This window comes from Pararge aegeria, chromosome Z (genome assembly GCF_905163445.1).
Source record: "Pararge aegeria chromosome Z, ilParAegt1.1, whole genome shotgun sequence".
In the NCBI taxonomy this organism is placed as follows: Eukaryota; Metazoa; Arthropoda; class Insecta; order Lepidoptera; family Nymphalidae; genus Pararge; species Pararge aegeria.
In genome coordinates, this window is record NC_053208.1 from 7554990 (window position 1) to 7569984 (window position 14995).

Sequence of the window (14995 nt, forward strand, 5' to 3'; positions counted from 1 at the left end):
GGTGTGCGCGCGCATCGTAAAAATTTACTCTCATCATTTTTCCCTAACGCGCCAAAAGAAGTGTAACTTCAATAATTTGTACGACATTAATAACAATCTGAATACGCATTCAAATAGTTCATAATATATCAGTCGATAACGGATCGAAGGAGTACCTATCTTATGCTTTGATCTGATCTTTGGAAAGATTGTAATAATAATACAGACCCGGAAAACACAATTTCATTTAATAATTTTGTCTATTATTAATAGGTAGATATCTAATTTATTAATTAACAATGATTGTTAAAATATCTCGGTTATCTGTTTCTAATGTTTTAATTTTTTACATATAACTTAAATAGATATACGCACGTACAGAAGGCGGACAGACTTAAAGACCTTGATCAAGCAAGCGAGGACTAGGGTTAACATGAGTGAAATTGCACTTTATCCATCGGACCGCAGCGATGGTATAACGACATTTTGTCAGTTTGTCGGTGTTCAGTTGTCGTGACAGCGGTTTCACTCAAATTGATTGGCGCAATCGATTTTAATCATAAATTACCGACTGTTTACTTGACTGATGGACCAGCAGACGGATAGGGCAACAAATAAAGTGCAATCTCCCCCAAATACATTCTAAGACCATGAGACCGGGTACAGTAAAGAATAGACGGACGGACAGTTACAAGAAACTCTAGTCTATCTGTGTCTACGAATATGGGGATTCGAGATCTCGAGAAAGGAGATCTGAGGCAAGCAAATAAAAATTAATTAAGGCTTATGATGATTATTTTGATAACAGGAATATTTATACTCGCTCGCCATCTAGTCCGCATACCAACAGTAAACCGAGATAGTGGCAGAGAGACGAAATCAAAAAAACTGACTACTTGTTTACTTTTTTTGATATCCGTACCATGCAGTAAAATTACAGGACGCATATAAAAACTAAGTTAACCGAAAATATATTAAGTCGTAATTTTTAACTCTTACATATACTCATACCTACTAAAAATTTATCAAGTGATAATATATTGTATACATAATCAAGGCAGGTTAAATTGATTTTGATACGATTCACTATTATAAACTCATTAACGTATTTTGTTGTATTTATCTTGTTGTTAATTCGCTACGATTTATAAACCGTGTCATTGTGTTTATAATACTCGTTGGGAAAGTAAAAAAATCGGCAGTTAGTTATTGCTTATTTATCATAATATTCATTAATCATGTGATAAAAATGATAAATGTCCCATGATTTAGGAATCGATCCGCTATGAGATTATAGGTCTTGGACTAATAAATGTTTTCCGCTTTTGCCTGTTACTAAACAGTCTTTGATCGTCTCTCAAACTGACTAGTCAGTCACTATACATTCTATAAACAAAACTAATTTTTTTTTTCTTATTTATTTTAATACTCGTAAAAATAGTTTTTTTTAATAGAGTTCGTTATTAGTTGAGTGTAGGTACGTTTAATATTTATTTTATTCATCTAAAGGCTACATATGCAGACTTAATATTAGGCCTGCCAGTACTAGTAACGTTTCATAATAACGGAGCGAGACATTTACCTTGCTAGTTAAATCTTAATTATATCTAATCGACATGTCAACAAATATATGTTCTAGTTGCTGATTGTTTTGTGATAAATTCTTATGTTGTTCAGACACAACAGATGATTCAGATTACTTGACGGTGTTGAACGATCATGGTGAAACAGTGTACATTACGAGAGACCTCATGAAGAAATTAACCGCTGAGGCCGAGACCTGGCATTGGAAGCCATGGCTGAAGACCAAGACGGAGGTCGTGGGCAATATTATTCAGGAAGTGGAACGCACTACAAAGGATTCCGTCGAAAATTTTCCCGATGGAATTTTCACAGGTGAGTTTATTTTTTTTAACATGATTTAGTTTTATTTTATAACTCCCAGCGAACTTCGTACCGCGGATCTTTTTTTATGTATGTTATATTTTGATACTTAATATCCTATTTCAGAGGAATACAAAAAATCAAATTTCATAACAATTGGTCCAATCGTTCTTGAGTTATAAATGGTGTAAAAAAATATATATATATTATTAGATTTTAATTTTGATCACTTATTATATATTAGCATTTATTATTAGCCCAGTGGTTACGATGTCAGCTTCACTTTCGGGGGCCGAGTTCGAACCCGGTACGAACCTACCTAACTTTTCTGAGTTATGTACGTTTTAAGCAATTCATTATCCCTTGTTTGACGGTGAAGGAAAACATCGTAAGAAAACCTGCATTCTATAAGTTCTCCGTATGTCCCAAAGGCGTGCAGTCCACCAATCGGCACTTGGCCAGCTTGGTGGACTACTTCTAAACCCTTCTGGAAGGAGACTCATGTCCTGTAGTGGGCCGCTGTAAGAGGCTGTTAATCATGAATGATTGATGATGAAGATTATTTATTTACGCCCGCCAACCCGCACCAAAACAGCGTGGAGAGTCTAAACTCTCTATCTTGCGATCCTAACTATCCATAACCTTTTAACGGGGAGCACCTTTAGCGGTCAAATTTGGTCATTATCTGTAATACCGGGAAATAAAATAAGAAAGTACAACCGAAATAATACTTCACATAGAGGTACACTATGTACTATCTCTGAGACTTATCTGTGAAACCGAAAACCTAATAATTTTTGTTCAATCCACTGTCATACTATTTACTGAAAAAAATCAGATACAGCCCTAACATCACATGCAAAATTAAAATCGTGTGACTCCTGTTACTTAATTAAGTACGCATCGCATAGAGTAGGTACTATGCGCTTGTCGGTCTTTATCTTCAATAGGGTTGTCAAAAGTAGAGACTTCGAATGTTTTGAATTTGTTTGTATGAAAAAATCAATATGTTTCTTTTGATTTAATATTTTATACAGTGTGATTCCTTATGAAATATACTTATGCATACATTACACGTTGTATATTAAAAAGTAGGTATGTGACCAGCAGTATCATTTAATATTATTTATAGGCATAGGATTGTGAAAACGAAGCGAAAGAATAATTTCCAACTTCACTTACATGAAAATTAACGAAATCGAGTTCGTTATTCTTTATTGTACATATTTTTTTATATTTGGATATTATATACATTATTACATAGGATATTGGGTCTAAAACGTAGACTTTTAGACCATTAAAATTTGTTTTATTCTCCATCTTTCAATCTCATTTTAACTTGTAGATATGACAGTATGAGTACAGTATTTTTTCAGTATTATTCATCACACATCAGGGGTACATCAGTATCAGAGAGACAGTATATCCCGTACGGTTTGAGCTGCATCCTGACCTTGGTCAAATTTTTTTTTTGAGAGAGTATTAAGTAGTCAGTATCATAAGCTGTAAGTTTATATAGATTCGAGCTGAATATATTACGTCTTTTCTTGCGGGCTTCGTTCTAATCAGTATCGCTATATTTTAATGAAATGGGAAATTTATAGATTTAAATCAATAGCAATACCATTTTTCTTAGATACTGTTCTATTAATAAATCATTGCGTGATTTAGCATCGAAAGGAAATTAGTCTTGTGGATTAATTTTAATTCTAACCTCGGTTAATATTATAATTTTATTACAATTATACTAAGTAAGTTATTGCAATAAATCTGATCGTCAATCTTACTTAAAAAAATAAACGATGTAAATAAAACCTGTTGCCTTTATAAAAAAATGTTTTTCCGATTTTTTTTGCATATTGGATAGAAGCAGGGGTTTTGCGGAATTCTATGATATAAAATAAACATCAAGATTAAATTGCGAATTTGCTATTCGTGGAACATTGCAAATTAAGCTTAGTGCTCATTTTTGTTGTTAACTTTTTTTTTTCGTAATTTTTAATCTTTATTTAAATTTATAAATTTCTTTTATTCTAGAGCTTATTCTAGAGCTCTGTTGACTAATGTTTTATACAAAATGTTAAATGAAACGAAATAAATGGATGAAATTTTTTAATCTCGATAATAAAAAGGTAAAATTTTTATGCTCCGAATAAACGCGGTTGCAGGCTTCCAAGGAGATTAAATTACACTATACACGAGTTCACTAAGGCTTGTTGCAGACCGCACGTTTAATGCCCGTTTTCACGAAACCTAGGAATGTCTATACAGAAAGGTCTGCTCTATTTTTGAAGATTAATAATTGTACTTTGGGATTGTAAGGATCTCGTAGAGTTGTTTTTCATCTGAAAGTGCATCTTGAATGCGGAGCGGGGCGAAATTTTAATAGTAATTCGTATGTAGAACTCGTTCTCTGTTAATCTATAAGATGAATGGATCAAATAAAAAAAACAAAGAATGTGTGTATTGTCGTAGTATATTTATTTATTATTATTTAAATTGCGACAGACATTGGTCCCTTTAGGGGTGACACCCTAAATGGACCAATGCTTTAATTGGTCGACTTAAATTTTGAAATATTAAGAAAAAAGTATATAGTATTCTAGAAAGTATTCGCATGCACAGGGTTTTTGACTAGGGTATGTATAAAGAAAGAAGATGGTATGAAATGGAAAAATTCTTTTCCTTTATGTGAGTTACAAAAATTTTAGGATAGGCAGTGCTTTTTACCGAGTCGGAAGGAGAGAACCGACCATGTCGTGCCATGAGGGTGCTGCTGCGGGTCACCCTCGAGGTATGCAGCAAGTGGGGTCCCAAGCGCCGCACTCTGGTGGCGGCCGTCGGCGGGCGCTCGCTGGCCAGCGTAGTGCTTACCATGCTGAGCAGCGAGAGCTCTTGGGTAGCCATTGCCGACTTCTGCGAAGACGTGATTTCGCAGAAAGAGGCCGCGGAGCGGGTGCGTGAAGAGGCTCCAGATGCGCATCCGCTCAGGTGTAGGGGTGGGACGAAGACAGCGACAATTTGCCGCTCGCCATCTTCTCTTGGGAGGCGGCGGGTAGCTATTGGGCTAGTTACCGGTCTCTACACAAGCCTCTCTACGGTCTGAGGGGGGGTTCAAGCTGTCCTCGTTAGCGCGGGAGCCCCAGCAATCGGTTGGGGAGGTTGGTAGACGTCCGGGAGGTATACAACTGGTTCCCATAAGAAGAATAAGAAGGATATGCCTTGGTGGTTTTTAGTTTGGGTGTACCCCTTTGGAGGGGGGAGTCCCACATAACCTCCGTACTGCCCAAGGGTCGGGGTAGCAATAAAGATTTTCCACCACGCCAAAAAAGAAAGGGTAGGCAGTTTTTATTCCCCCGGCGTCTAACGAAGCCAACAAGAGGAACATGCTATGTTGGATTTTAGTTTTTGTATACCCCCTTTAGGGAGTCCCGTCCTGCCCGAGGGTCGGAGGTAGCAATAAAGCTTTTCCACCACTCCAAAAAAAAAGGTTAGGCAGTGATTTGTACTTGTATGAAGTGCACGCCACTGAGTATTCTCATAGGAGCTTAGAGCTCAAATTATCAAAGATCCTCAATGTGCGATAATTGTATCGTTGGAAGTTTATATGCGTATCCAAAAAGATTAGTAAATACTCGTTATTTTAGTTAACCATCACGAGTATTTGTATGATTATTTATTGTTTGATCCATGTAATGAATCTGTATCGTGGCTTCCTTTATTTTTTCTTTCACATTATAGAAAATATGTTTTTTTTAAATCTTCTCTATTCATTTGCTTCTAATTAAAAGTGACTACCCATTAGGCTTCGGCTCCGCTTACGGGGGACCGAATCCCACCTCTAAAGTAAAGTCTTCTAAAGTATCTGCGTTTTATGCAATTAAAATATCACTTGCTTCATCAGTGAAGAAAAAAATCGTGAGGATACCTGCATGGCTTAGAGTTCACCATAATGTTCTCAAGGTCAATAGTTGTGTAATTGATCTGTATGAGTCTACCGCTTGACATTCTATAAGTAGGTTATAAAATGACTGGTAGTTAGATACGCCATCTACTATTATAGGTTGCGGAAGTGGTTTCTTGGTCTCTTCCTGTTTCATGGACGCATTATGATGGGATTGGGCCGGTGAAGTATTTAATTTTCTTTTACTCTTCTGCTCTGGTTATCAGACACTTGGACACCGCTTGGATCACCAAGCGGTTCCTCTGGCTACATCTTCCTCATCCGTTTGATATTCGGTGGGAGGAGAAGACCGCTCATTAGCGGTATAACTAATTAATCCATTGCGTATATACCGATTAAACTTTTTTTTAAGCTTGGAGTTCCATAATATCTTCATTTTTTTTTAGTTGCGAGTTGAAGTTTTTGATTCACGGCTTCTCGATCGGTAAATGCTTTATAAAGCATTCGCTCCGTTTTTGTGGGTAATCTTACTAGTGTCTCAGCCATAGTTGCACAATGGCTGAGACAAGCATATAAATCTTACGAGCAGATGTCGATGCTCCAGATCTTAATAACCGATACGTGCCCCAAAAGAAAATAACTTTCGTCCACGAAAGAACAAATTGTTCGTGGTCCCTTCCTGTTACACTGTTGCACGAAGCCTGGTACCTATACCGCTTTCATTGTCGTCATTCAATGCGCTCTTGGACAGCAATGCTCAATACTATCTATTTCATGACTGGAAGACAGCATTGTTCCGTGAATTGTTGAGATACTCTGAGAGTATTGGATGAACTTTACTTCAATATCCGCAGAGTATCACTATAGTACCTACACTATATTAATATCGTGTACAAGACACGATATTAATATAGTGTAGGTACTATAATATTTGATGTCATCTTTCATTCATTTGTCTTATAGTTCCATTCCATCCATAAAATATGTAGTTCTATTTAGATAGTGTAAGTGGCCCTGCCGTACTAACAAGATGTAAAATGAATAAATAAATAAAGTATTTAAACAACTTAAAATATTTTTACATTATTATAAAAGAGCAACTTGCTAACGTGTCACGATTTAAAACGAATCAAACGCTGACTGAAAAATACGTGAATAATTTAAACGAACGCTTCAACGTGCACTGCAGGCTACTAAGTATACGTTCTGTCTCCATTTTTCCCGAATTATGACCGTTTCGCCGCGCGGCTTACTTTAACACTCAGGCCGTAGTTAGAACACTAAGCCAATTAGCGAATTTGACTCTTGGCGGGATTTTAGGTTTAAAGACATTTATTCTCACAAGAAACAGTTTCATCTAATGAGATATTAAAATTAATATAAATAAGTGGTAATATATTACCAAGTTGTGTGATACGAAACGAGCAGCTTAAACTAATAACAGCTTTGAGTACTAAAATAGAATAAACGGTGGGGCGTTTATATAATATCTAGACCTTGCATTTTAAGCTTAATTTCAAATGATGTAAAATATTTCTCGCATAAAATCGCTTTAGGTAGACTATTGTATAGTAGTGCCTCGACCGTGACACGGTATAGATTTACTGCCATAATTAGTAATAGTTTGGAAATTTATTTCTTCTTATACAATATAGTTTTAATACGTATATCAATTGCACTACTAAAATACAGTGAACTTGCACTTTTAGGGTGATAAAATAAGAAAAAAAAAAAAACTTTTTATAAACTTATTATAATAGCCATCGTGTTTTTTTGCCTGTTATCTATTCTTGTTTTATTCAAGCTGCTTTTTTTGTTAAAATATAAATATTTAACAAAAGTTGATTATCATAAAACTATAAACGAAAAGTCCCACACGGAGAAAACGTAACATTGCATCAAATCATTATGTACGACTTTGACGTTGATGATGTAGACAGCTGGCCCCGTTGGGAGTCGAACCTTGGATCGGCCACTCACAAGGCCGCCGAGAACCAGAGAAGTCTATTTGTTTATTTAATGTATCTTTTCTATAAAAAAGGATAGGTATAAACATTGTATGTATAGTCGATATTTCTTTACACCACCACTGAAAATTTACATACACAATACATTTTTCTCGTCTATAATTGCAGATCTAGATAAGAGGTGAATTAGAGAAAAATACATGTAGCTATAAATAAACTTAAACGCAAAATACGTAGGTCATTATGTTTTAGCTTTTACGAAGTCTTAAGTTATAAATAGCTTATTCGAAGTCAAGTAAGCTCTCACTACTGTATAATGAATAAAATCTCACAGAAACAACCTACACAAAGTGTTGTAAACCGCAGCATATATAAATCTAGTATAAATATCACCTTCTTGCACCTAATACGTCATCATCACTTAAACAGATTGAAGTTCACTGCTGGACATAGGTTTTTTGTTGGCAGTTCCAAAATCCACGGTCCTGGGCCGCTTGTTTCCAGCGGCTCCCAGCGACTCGTTTGATGTCGTCTGTCCACCTCGTTGGGGGCCGACTACCGCTGCGTTTATCTGTGGTCGCCATTCCACCTTGGAACCAGTGGCGTGCATAGAGGGTATGCACAGGGTATGCAGATGATAAAAAATGAAGAAAATCTCCTGTACGAGTTATAACAAACTTAAGGATATGCATTGTAAGAGGTATAAAAAGCCTTCCCTTATGTATTTATAACTCGTAATCGAAAATTTCTTAATTTTATATCCGCTGCATACCCTGTGCATACCCTCTATGCACGCCACTGCTTGGAACCCCAACGTTCATCGGTTCTCCGAGCTATGTGCCCCGCTCATTTCCACTTCAGATACATTATCTTTTAAATATATATCAAAGTATATTCTTACTAGTAAGAAAGCCAGCTTAGTTCATCTCGGTACATTCGTAACCAATCGATTGACGTCCTCTGCTGGACATAAAGTCTTTTGTATGGAGTTCCTAATTTCACTGCCTCTGCCATTTTTTTTATTTATTCCACTACTAGTTACCCTTGGGGGTAAGTGATGATGATAACCTATTAGTGGTGTATGGTAGTCATACATCTAATCGCTTTCTACGCTACGTCGCACCGGAACACTAAATCGCTTAGTGGCACATCGCTGTCGGTAGGGTGGTGACTATCCACGGCCAAAGCCTACCACCAGACCAGACCAGAGAACAATCCTTTGCTTGGAATCGCACCCGGGAACTTTTGCTTAAATACATAGCACTCACCGTTGCACCAGCGAGGTCGTCAGCGTCTTCTTGCGACTCGTTTGATGACGTCGGTCCACCTGTGTTGGTGGAAGACTTTGTGCGGGGTCACATCCCTGGTCTCTTTGGTTTTCCGAACTATGTGTTTCGCTTCATGCTACTTTATGATTGCAATTAGTTTCCTCTGTATCCTTTTCAGATCTCATTTCTCATCCCCCTTCCTCTCGAAGTGAACTTTAAACTTAAACAACTATTTTTATTTAGCGGATAAGTAAGGCTATAAACATTAGTTAAGACTTTAGTAATTCCTTCATTTTGCCCCGCCGGGAATCAAACCCAACACCTCCCTCCGCTGCGTGTGGTTATCAAGTAACACGTCAGCGATATAATGATTGTCCAAATAAAATCAGCTTGCTAAGAATTTGTAAAAATAGCAATTTTATGTTTGTCGTTGTCCTTATCAAGTTCGCAAGATATTTACATTTTTTATTTATAGCACGTTTGTACTATATTATGATCTCATTGATACAGAGATATGAATTCGTATAGTTGGAGGGTATAATATAATGAACATTATTCTTTAAGGTCAAAAAATTAACATGCAATACGATCAAGAAACAAAAACTTTGATTTTTTGACATTCTCAAAAAAGCCTGTCTGAGTAGGCCAAGGAAGTAAATGGAAACAAAAAAATAAAAATAAATAAAAAAAAAACAAACAAAAAAAAAAGAAACAAACCTTATAAAAAGGATTAATATTTCGATCCGTCCTGCCCTGAGGGGATAGGAATAAAAATATAAAGAAGACTGACTAAAGACTGACTAAGGATCCCTTGTGACTAGTTGTAATACGAGTAGGTACATACGAAAAACATAACTACTAGTTATGTTTTTTGAAAACTTATTACGTTGAAATCACTGGCCCAGTCGTTTTATTATCAAAAAAAAATTTAATTACGAAATCAGGTTAAACGTTTTTTAGTCATTGCGTTTTATCTTATTTGAGATATATTGTATTTACCTTTAGTACCCTCGAAGAGTAGGTATGTTAATCAGCTACTATCACGCGTTCACCAGCGTGGCGGAACACTAATAGATTGAGGATGATGAAGAAAAAGATAACAATGGATGTTGCCTTTTCCCAGAGATATTTTAAATTCCCAGCTCTGTCTTTTCCGGTAGATACCTGTCATTTATAGCTAAAGCACGCCAACGGGAAAATTGTCTAGGTATTACGTAATTCACGGGCAAGTTTTCGCATTATAATGTACAAAAATTTATAAGGAATCACTATGTCATTATCCATAGACTATTAACAGTGCACTTTGGACTCTCCCAAAGGGAGGGTTGGACTATTAATCACCGCGTTTCTGATAGCGGTACAGAGGACGCGGCTTCCCGATCTCCGCTAATTACCTTTAGCACCACCCGCGGGAAGGAGGGGTGGTGACAACTGTATTCTGATCCGCCGTCACCACACGGTATTACTATATACGAGTATCTATACTAATAATGAACTGGCAGAATTGGTTTTATTGTATGGTTATTTAAACGGGCTTATCTCTGGGACTACTGGGATTTGATAAATCTTTTTTTACTTTTGATAATCTACACTAATAATAAAGCTGTAAAACTTGGTTTTATTGTTTGTTTATTTGAACGCGCTCATCACTAGGACTAACTGGTGACATCATCTCGTGTCATCAAAAATCATTTTTACATTTGAGAGACCGTTTCCCGGGCTTTTAGACACGAGGCTTTGACCTTCAGAAGCTCGGCTCTTAAAGGTCACACCTCTAACGATGCAGCAGCGCAGACGGGCGGTGAATCCGTTTTGTATAGAGAGGGAAAAGTTTGTATGAGAAAATATTCCTTAACAGAAATTGCACGCGGATGAATTCACGAGGGACCGCTAATTAAAATAAAATAAGAAATGTAAACTGATGGTGGTATGAATGCAACGACTAAGCTTTAGTATGAATGTGAAAGTGTGTCTTTTCGTTTAATTATATTTTTGCTCAACCAATCTTAGCGAATTTTTTCCCTGCATCCTGGAAAAAGGCAAATACTTTCCATCCATAATTGAGGTTCAGCAAGACATAGGTCTTTTGAAATAACGCTTTCTTGTGTTGTTTGTGAAAAGTGCCTGAATCTTTCAATGTCATCTAGTTTCCACCGACGGGTATACCAAAGCTACACTTTCCGGTAAGGAATGCCATTCCCGCACCTTGGGACCGATCGATTGTGCTGTTTTCAATGACCAAAGTCACTTCAGCTACGCAACTTCATCGATCCATCCACCAATTTCTATTTATTAGGATCGAACTAACATTATTTTTATTCCAGATGAACAACTGCGTCAGGGCGCTTTCCTTCTCTACGTACTGTTCGGAATATATTCGTTTACTCTGCTCGCCATCGTATGCAATGACTATTTCATACCGTGCGTTGAAATGATATGCGAGGATTTGAAGATACCTCAGGTATGATATTGCATTTTTTTTTTTTCAAGAACGTTTTGCCATTAAACATCTCAATTCGCTCATTCGCCCAGTACCACCGTTTAGTTTATCCGTTTGCCGTTTGCTTTGACAACCTCCCTGTATTAAGTGTTAAGTCTAATGTACGTGTAATTTTGACGACCTCCCTGGTGAAACGGTGAGCACTGTGATTTTAAGTAGGAGGTCCCGGGTTCAAATCCCGGCAGGGGCTATTGGGGAGTTTATAATTTCTGAATTTTCTCTGGTCTGGTCTAGTGGGAAACTTTGGCCGTGGTTAGTTCCACCACCACCACCCTACCGACAAAGATGTGCCGCTAAATGATTTTGAGTTCCGACGGGATGTCGCGTAGAAACCGATTATTGGTATGACTACCATACTCCCTAATAGGTTAGCCCGCTACCATTTTACCAACGACTACATCATCACTTACAGGGGCTAACTTGTAGTGGAGAACAAAAAAGTGTATATGCAAGTGAACGCATCGAAGTCTTTATAGTATTAGAACTAAGGTGCAGAATTAAGGTTGAATTAAGGTTCAGAGAGAATAGGCCCTCTTTGATCCTTAAGTGCGGATTATTTTGCACATAGGTATCTATACTAAATTGCACCATATTCTCAAAGATCTGCAAATAAGACAGTAGGTATTACTTAGAATTTATAGAGGCCAATTAAAATAATGTAACAAGTATCTTAATGTTATGGTTTTGTAAAATATAAATTGATTTTATTGAAACTATTATAAATAATATTTTGTGTACACCCTAACCCTTTTTCTAAACTACATGTACTTTGGTAGGTTGCCTGGTACAGATTGCTTTTAAGAAACAAGGCCGCCTATTGTAGCTTTGTTTTCTTTGAATTGTGTATGGTGTATAATAGTGTATTATAATTATTCCGAAAGGATTTAAATTATATAGTATCCTAAATATCAAACATCTTCGAACGGCTCAATCTGTTTGTGATTTCGGAGTAATGGCTGAATCCCTTTTTGTTTGTAGAGATATTTACAAAATTATTGATGATTTTTGTTCAGAAATGCATGATCGATTGGATTCGAGAACATGCGAGTCTGGCAATGACACCGGGCTCCATAGCAAATACATTTACGTTTTACCTATCCGTTTTTCATTTTTGCACCGAGCTTTAGCATTCCCGTTCCGAGGTTATATTTTAAATGGTACACGTTAAAATAATATCTCGTCTATTTTGGTACCAGGCTTTCGTTTTATTTACTAACATATTCACACGAGAATATTTTTTTTACTAATCCATTAGCGTTTGATATTTGTGGACACAAACTTTTATTTAAATGGGAAACAGTCGTAGTTTATCGTCGAGTTTGCTGGTGCAGTGGACTTCTGGGGATTCCCCAGGTTCGATCACAATTTGGAAATATAAATACTCGAAATTTTCTGTGGTCTGGTCTGGTCTTATCTCTCTACTGACAAACACGTGCCGTGCATTATTGTATCTTTCCGGTACGGTGCTGCGTTGAAACCGTGGGGTTATCAGTTTAATATAACTGCCATACCTCTATCAGGTTGGTCCTTTAGCATTATAAATTGCTTAATCGCTGACAATCGAGCGAGATTGCAGTCAAAAAAAAACAATGGTCACGTATTTACGTTATGTAGATTATACTAAGTATTTATTAAAGTTTTTTCTTGTTTAGAACGTGGCAGCGGCTACGTTTATGTCCGTGGCGACATCATGCCCGGAGTTCTTCGTTAACGTGATATCTACGTTCCTTACGCAGTCCGACATGGGCATAGGAACCATCGTAGGATCAGCTATATTTAACTTATTGGGAGTGGCAGCAGTTGGGAGCCTTGCTGCTGTGGCCGTATGTATTTAAAAATATAGTTTTTAGACATCCATCCCAAGGTTACCAATTGGTCCCTAAAACTAAACCTTCGTCGTCCGTCCGTAAATTTATTTAATTTTTAGTTTGTATCACATATATTTCAGAAGTGGTTTTTACCATACTCCTAACAGGTTAGCACGTTACCGTCATAGACTGTATTATCACTTACTAGCAAGTGGGATTGCAAGAGCTGGCTTGTAGAAATAAAAAAAAAGTTTGTATGGAGAAAAAAATATTTATCAGAAGTTGTATCTCGACCAAGTCGCGGTAAACGGCTAGTTATTTATAACAAATCAAAACAGATTAATGCACTTTACGCTGTTGAAAGTTGATTAGGTATACAAACTAGAAAATGTTTCATGGACTCTTTAGTTAAATTATTTACCTATACCTAGTCAATCACAATATATTTATGACGTATGTTTTTCTTAATTATCAATTGTTCATTGGTTATTAACCTCAGAAAATACACGTGCCTATGTGTTATAGTTTAATAAACAACAATATGGTAAAGTAGTAAATAACTTTTTATATTTTCATTGTTCTAACTTTTTGTTTAATATATTATTAAAGTTAGCGTGACTTAGTTGTTAGGAGCATAAATATTGTACAGGATATTACGTTGCAGGCAGAATCTTCACAAAAGAAATTTGTATTTTTTCGGATTGAGGGTACTTACTTTGCGCACGATCCATTTCATAGGGAGGTGACGCCTATAAAAGATCACTTATAGTATTAAGGCCACTTTATCACTCAGCAATATCTTTGTTTTCTTGTACATATGAAAATTATATAAAAAAAAACGACTAAGAAAAATAAATGTAATACCAAATAAATATTTTTTGTTTGAAAAAATCAAACTTGAATACTGAATAGCTTCTAACTTTGATTGTGAATGTGGGTGTATCCCGAATCCCGATTTACTGAATACATCTGTGTAACCCTTTCGAGTGTACAGGCGTGATGTTATCTTTCGTGATTGCAATAATGAATATTTATGCGATTGCTGTAATCGCGGTCGATTTTCTGTAATTTAGAAGTTCCGCTGTCCGAACTCTTCTTCGGATCTATGTAAAAAATAAATGGGATCAATCCGGAATAAACCTCTTACGAACAAAAACAGAATTTTGCAAATCCGTTCATCCTTTCAATTCATAACCTCATTTTCGAATTAAGTCTGCTGATAACGTAAAATTGTTCTAGCCCATCGCGATCGATTTCCGTCCTGTGACACGAGACGTGATAATCTACATGATAACAGTCGGAGTCCTCGTGACCATAGTGTGGGACGGCCAGGTGGTCTGGTATGAGGCGCTGGTCCTTGGCATTCTTTACATTTGCTACTTCATCTTCATTTTCAACAGCATGAGGCTCTTCGCCCTCTTCGAGAAGATATACTCGGCTTGCAGCCAGAAAGGAAAGACAAATTGTGAGTAGTCATCTCTTTGACCTTGTTTTACTAACGCACACCGCACCCACGCAATTTATATACATTGATCAATACCTACGTAAACCCGCCCAATCCATTGGCGCAGCATGGATTCATCTGTGATGTAAACCTCCTACAATATCATGACGATCTTCTCATTGTTCTGTTTCCACAGGAAAATTATTATTAAAAGCCACTAGGGCTAAAGAATGCCGAGACT

At 36.7% G+C, this 14995-nt stretch overlaps 1 protein-coding gene across 1 annotated transcript in view; it reads left to right on the forward strand.

The window, feature by feature from the left end:
- The window catches only part of LOC120636446, a 96886-nt gene that overhangs the window by 65234 nt on the left and 16657 nt on the right, over positions 1 to 14995 (forward strand). Inside the window, exons 14-17 of the mRNA XM_039907924.1 lie at positions 1657 to 1875; positions 11327 to 11463; positions 13155 to 13325; positions 14550 to 14775. Coding sequence (XP_039763858.1) covers positions 1657 to 1875; positions 11327 to 11463; positions 13155 to 13325; positions 14550 to 14775 — 753 coding nt within the window. The remainder of the gene's footprint in view (positions 1 to 1656; positions 1876 to 11326; positions 11464 to 13154; positions 13326 to 14549; positions 14776 to 14995) is intronic.